The sequence below is a fragment of the Pterocles gutturalis genome, unplaced genomic scaffold (genome assembly GCF_000699245.1).
Source record: "Pterocles gutturalis isolate BGI_N339 unplaced genomic scaffold, ASM69924v1 scaffold26437, whole genome shotgun sequence".
In the NCBI taxonomy this organism is placed as follows: Eukaryota; Metazoa; Chordata; class Aves; order Pterocliformes; family Pteroclidae; genus Pterocles; species Pterocles gutturalis.
In genome coordinates, this window is record NW_010110972.1 from 1081 (window position 1) to 7040 (window position 5960).

The window sequence follows — 5960 nt, forward strand, 5'->3', positions numbered from 1 at the left end:
GTGCAAATGCCACTATGGGTTATGCTGACGGAGCTCCTGCACAGGAGAGGTGGAACATCGGCTCCGGCACGTCCGCCCCGAGCCCTGTGCCATGGGGACGGCGCTGGCATCGCCCCGGCACGCCGCTGCCTTCGCCGGGCTCATGAATAACGCCGGCGTTGAGAGGCTTGGCTCCTAGCCTCCAGCGCGTTGGCATCCGCCGCTATTGTAGGCGGGGATTTTTTTTATTTTATTTTATTTTCGCTTTGCAGCTGTCATTTGGGTTCTGGAGGCGAGTGGTGAGTGTTAAGGGGTTTGGGCTTGGACCGCCTGGGAATTCGGGTCCTGGTGAGGATTTCTGCCGGAGTTTTTGTGTCTCGGGAAGCGGCGTGGTGATGACAGGCAGCAGGCGGGGTGTGGGATGCTCGGCTGGGGATGCAGGGATCACCTGCCAGGTCCAGCCTAGCGCAGGGTTAGTGGTCCCGAGCTCCTAAAGGGGTTTTCAGAGCTCACAGCCCAGGGTCCCCCCACCCATCACCTCCCTGCACCATGCCCTCCTCCCTGGACACCCCTTGCTGGGGCCAAACTGTGGCTGAGAGCAGCCGTGAGACCCCCCCAGACACCGGGATGCTCGGAGAGGTGCCAGAAGTAGACCCTGGATACAGAGCAGGGTGACAAACCTTCCTCTGTAGCGGGCACAGATCTGCTCCCCCCCGGCGAGAAGTGAGCAGGCGGCAGGCAGCGGGGTGACTTGTAACCATATTTATTTATTATTCCACATGGAAAGTCATTAAAATGATTACACGCAGGCCTGACGCTATAACCACGTACATCGGATAAGAACATCGACACCGAGAACAGAAAAGCAGAACCGACCACTTTGCTACGGCTTCGTACCAACGCGATTTCCACCCGCTCGCTCGGAGCCCGGCTCTGTTCTCGCCGATCCAGCGCAGCACAGACGGCTCCGGCGACAGCTTCTTCCAATGACTTCTCCAGGAGCAGACCCTCCTCTTCCTCTCCCTCCCTCCCCGCATCCCCCCTCCCCAGTGACAAGTGCTACAGGTTAAAAAGACGGGCTACATATTAAATATAGGGCGTTACCTTCAAGTAGGGCTGGTATATTACACAAATAACCACATGATTTGGTATCACTAGCATTTTTTTTTTTAATGTCCATCGTAAGACACCATTAAAAAAACCAACAACTTTCTCCTTCGTTATCTACAAAGCTCTCTGTTCTCATCGCCTTAGTCGTTTGCTGTTCTTTTACCCTGCACACACAAGTATTAGAAGCATTATTAAGAATCGGATCCTTCAACACATTTAAGAATTATATTATTATAACAAATAAGACCAAAAATTAGATTTTTATAGTTAAATATTCTGTGAGCCAGACAAAGGGGTTTTACTGTACAAGCGATTGTGCATTTTTTTTTTTTAAAAAGCAAATTATAGTGCAAAGCAAAAAACGTTGGCCTGTCTCCTGACCATTTGCATACCATAGAGGTGCACGTATTTACACCTTCACATGACAATATGTCATAAAAGTAACATCGTTGCCATTCTTTTTTTATTATTTTATTATTCTTTTTTTAAAATTCACTACGAACAGTCTTAAATTAACCTAGTACTACGAATGCCTTGTTTTCTTTGTGCTTTCAGTCAGTGGCGCGATCGGATGATAAACGTCAATGCATCGAAACACAGGCTGCCGTGGTCCAGTTTCTACAGCTGGTAAGCACCGGGGAGGTGCTCGCTGTCGCTAAGGCAAGTGAAGGTTGCAGTTTTGCTGGGGTAGGGCTTTTTTTTTTGGAATTATTATTATTTTTTTTAAGAGTTGTTCTTTTTGTTGCTTATTTAACTCACGAGTGGTCATCGCAGCTTTCCCAGGAAGCCAGGATGTCTTGCTCCAGTCTCGCCGTGGTAGTGCAATTTCAACGCTCTGTTGCCGAGCTGCCAACTGAGATTTGGGGAGAAGTGGCGTGGCTGTGATGGGGGAACTCAGAAAGAGGGGCTGGGGGGGGGTTCAATTTTCCTGTGCTTATGCAAAAAAAAAAAAAAAAAAAGGCTTGGTTATCGGTGGCACTGGGATCAGGGACTGTCCCTGTCCCCTTGCTGCAGGGTGGGCAGTGGGTACCACAGTCACACGCTCCCCGGGAACCTGCCCACGCACCCTCAGCGCTGCCGGCGTGAGGAATCCCAAATCCAGCCCGAATTCCCACGCCAGCAGAAAGCCCACCTGGCTTGCAAGAGGTGACATGACCCTGCGGTGTGCGTTGGAGCCTGGCCCTGGGGCTGCCTACGACCTCCCGTTACGGCCCCGTTCGGGTCGCAATCTCTTTGGTATCAGCTACGAGGGTGCTCGAGAGACCTGGTTCCTCTGGAGGCTGCGGGATGCAACCAGCTACCGAGGGGCCGGTGGTACCTTTAGCGCCCCTTCCTCAGGTTATTCCTCCACAGCAGGACACCTGTGTGCGGGGTCACTTGGGGAAGGAAGGGAGGGTGAGGGCTGGAACACGCTAGATAGCATCGCTTCAGAATATTCCCACCACCAAGGGACTGAGGAGAAATCGCTCCTTTCTCCAAATCTCAGTTAGAGCTTTCAGCATGAACTGACAAGTGTTAAGTCGTTTCTTAATAAAAAAAAAAAGTCACCATGTGTCAATCCACTCTGGGTGAAAACACGGGAAAGAATCCTAAGAGCAATCTGATGCTTTGCCAGCAGCTGCATGTGTCGCCACTCAGAGAGGATGGAAGGACCCAGGGACCAGTGGCAGGGTCACGCCAAAGGCTCCCGAGTCCCTTTTGCAGCTAACGCGCTTGGAAGTGCATCTCAAACATCTCGGATTGTCCTGAACGCCGCCTTCGCTTCAGTCACCATCACTGAGATTTGCTAAGAGGAGCAAAGAATGGAATGGTGAGGTCAGGACAAAAGAGCAAACAAAACAAAACAAAACACATCTCGTAAAAAGTACATCTCGCATGTAAACATAGAGGAAAGGGGGTCTGTCAGGCACGGGATCAACCACGTTACTGATTAAAAAATGACGACAATGACAAAAAAGAACAATACAACCTCTGTCGTCAACAACAAATAAAAATAATCACATCACAGCTCTCGTTCACATGGCTGATGCCGGCCGACCCGCGAGGAGCCCGCGGCCCCCGCGCCTGCCCGAGTCCCCGTGGTTGTGCTGTAAACCAGACTCTCACGTGCCGTGCGCAGCTCTGGCGTTGTCCCGGAGCTCTTTGGTGGTCAGGGGCCCTACACAGGCGGGGAGGGAAGAAGAGGAGACAACAGGGAATTTTTCTTTTTTTTTTTTTTTTTTTGTTTTTTTTTTTTTTTTTTTTTTCAGTTCAGTCTTCCTGCTTTGGCAGAGAGATGGCTTGGACGACTCCCTCGTTTGTTCTCTTCTCTGAAACATTTTGCAGAAGAAGGGTGAGCTTTACGTAAGTCATGAATGCTTTGTGTGGGGAAGAGGTGCAAGTGAGATGACTGAGAAGTGTTCTGCAAGAAACAAACATCTGATTCCACACGTCCTTTTTTTCTTTTCCCCCTATGTACAATCCCCATACTTAAAACATACGAAAGGAACCACATCAAGCGACAAATTCAAGCCTCGTGGATGTTCGTCTTGAAATGTAACGTAGGTCCTGGTCCATCTTCGCTTGATGTTTGCCCATGCTTGCATGCAGAGAGGATCCTGGTTTGCTTTGGGTTTGGGAGACTTTGGTTTAACTTTTCCCTAGGCATCATTTTGCTCTCAAAAGGTGGCTAAGTTAAAGCTATCGGTGCCCAGTTGAGTTCCTCCTAGTAGGGTCTCCAGACCGACTCATCCATCCTCCCAGTAGTTGTCATGGTCGTCGGCGAGTTACTGTGGCTCCCGTCCGCATCCACCCCGTCGTTCTGATTGCCCAGGTTGGGATTCATTAAGTTGTTCCCGGCCGAGGCACTTGTACAAGAGGAGAGCATCCGGGTGGGGGACCGCTCGCCACCCGCCACCATGGAGAACTGGTAGGAGCCCGAAGAGGTGCCGTAGTACAAATGGTAGGGAGAGGGGTTGGCCTGGAAGGGTCCACTTTGGTTCTGCGTGGAGCCGGGGTAGGGGGGTGGCAGGTAGGTGTGGTGGAATCGCGTCGTGGTGGGCATGCTGGTCATGCTGATGCCCCCGATGCCCGTGGCGGAGGGCGTCGCGGTGTAAGGGAAGGCAGCGGACATGGCGCCGGGGTAATGCATCCGCGGGTCGGAGAATCTGGTCTCGGTGAGAGCCGGCAGCGTTGGGAAGGAGCGATCAAACTGCCGGGGGTCAGAGAAGGGGCTCAGATCTGATGTGCCTGTTGGGGTGGAGGAAGGAAGTGGGTGGTTAGAGCACAATCCCAAAGGCTCGCAGAGTTTGTCCTATGGCCCAGGCCATCCCCTGCCCATGGAATTAAAGTCAGAGGGAAAAGCATCTCTTGGATCTGCCAGGGAAGAGAGCTGAGGAACCTAAATACAAAAATCCTAAACCCATTTGTTTAAGTTGTTCCCATTTCCTGTCCTAAAATTTGTTGTTTCCTATCCAAGAAGGGACACGACTAAGCCGACTCCTCCAGGGGTCTATTCATCTGCGGCAGATTAAAAAAAAACACACCCCATAAACACAGAAAAAAAAATGTTTAGCCATTACATCAGCTGTGTAGTAAATAAATGGATGCAGGCCCCAGACGGCGGTCCCCGAGATAGTCGGTGGTGTGTATACACACACACGGAGACAGAGGGGAAAAGCTGGAGCCCAGAGCAGCCGGCTGAGCCTTCTTGTGGGTGGCCTGTTCGTGCCGATACCATCAGGGGATGGAGCTGATAAACACATGGCTGAAAAGTCCCAAGCTAGGAGCCGCAGTATCCTTCTGCTTCATTTCTCTGTGTATTTTTCTCCTTCCAAGAGGATAAAGAGAGTGAGAAATTCAGGCTTTCTTTTGCTGGGGGAAGGGAGGTTTGGGTGGGCATGGTGGGGACATCACCCAGCTCGTTTGGATGCTGGAGCCCCCTCATGGCCTTTTTTTTGGGGGGGTCTACACCCAAAGGGGGTTGCAGCCAGCTGGTAAGTGGAAAGGGGCCTCTGCCCGGTGCTGCCAGGTCCCGTTCTCCTGGGGGAAGCCCAGGTTAGGGTAGGAATCCATACGAGCAGATTCTTTGAGGACCTCAAGACTTTTCTGTGGCTCGCTCAGCTGTCCCAAAACCGGTGTCGTTTCCTTACAGAGCCCCGCATACCTCCGGCCTTTGCGCGGCTGAGACAGAGAGAAATGAGTTTTGCTCTCCAAGGAGAGGTGTGAACCCCCTCTCCTCAAGACCTTGGTGGCCCACGCCAAGGTCTGGTGCTGGCTGTGCAGGAGGACGCGGCTAAAACGCTGCGACTGTGCCTTTCTCGGCCTTTTAACACCCCCCATGAGATGACAGTCTCTAAAAAGAGCAGTTCTAGCCCAAAGGGCTTGGCTGGTGCTCCGATCCCAAAGCCTTGGCCAGCAGGAGGTGGCTCTCCACCCCTTCTGTCTACTCCCAACACCCTCGTTAAATGCATCGCGTCTTTCTGCTTGGACATTTTTTTGGTCACATCGGCTGGATTTTGAATCGACTCAGAGCAAGAAAACGTGTGAGATGAGTGTGATAAACACACTTGTTGGCTTTAGATATGCATATGTATAGACGCACATCCACAGGATTGTGTATGTGCTGGGCATGCAGAGGGATGTGTGTTGTATGTATATTTATTAGGATGAAGCATTTTTAATGTCTCGGGGCCCTGCAGCATTTCCCCAGGAAAAAATACTCAAGCTAATCCCTTCCAGCTAACTAGTGGCAAGGGCACACTGTGGAGGAGCATGCAGGGAGGGGATTTGATCTGAACCCTCTTTCTCATCCCAGGTGAGTCCTTCAGCCACTGGGTGCTGGAAGGAGAAGGGGAGGGGAGGTTCCTCCCTTCCCTCCAGCCGTTTTGCGG

The 5960-nt window shown here is 51.6% G+C and overlaps 1 protein-coding gene across 1 annotated transcript; it reads right to left on the reverse strand.

Moving 5' to 3' along the window:
• Positions 1-3583: 3583 nt before the first annotated feature.
• On the reverse strand, positions 3584-4317 carry RUNX3 (runt-related transcription factor 3; the record flags this gene model as incomplete). Its single annotated transcript, XM_010073602.1, has 1 exon — positions 3584-4317. A coding segment is annotated over one exon (524 nt), but the record flags the coding sequence as incomplete, so codon positions are not given.
• Between the last annotated feature and the right edge of the window lie 1643 nt (positions 4318-5960).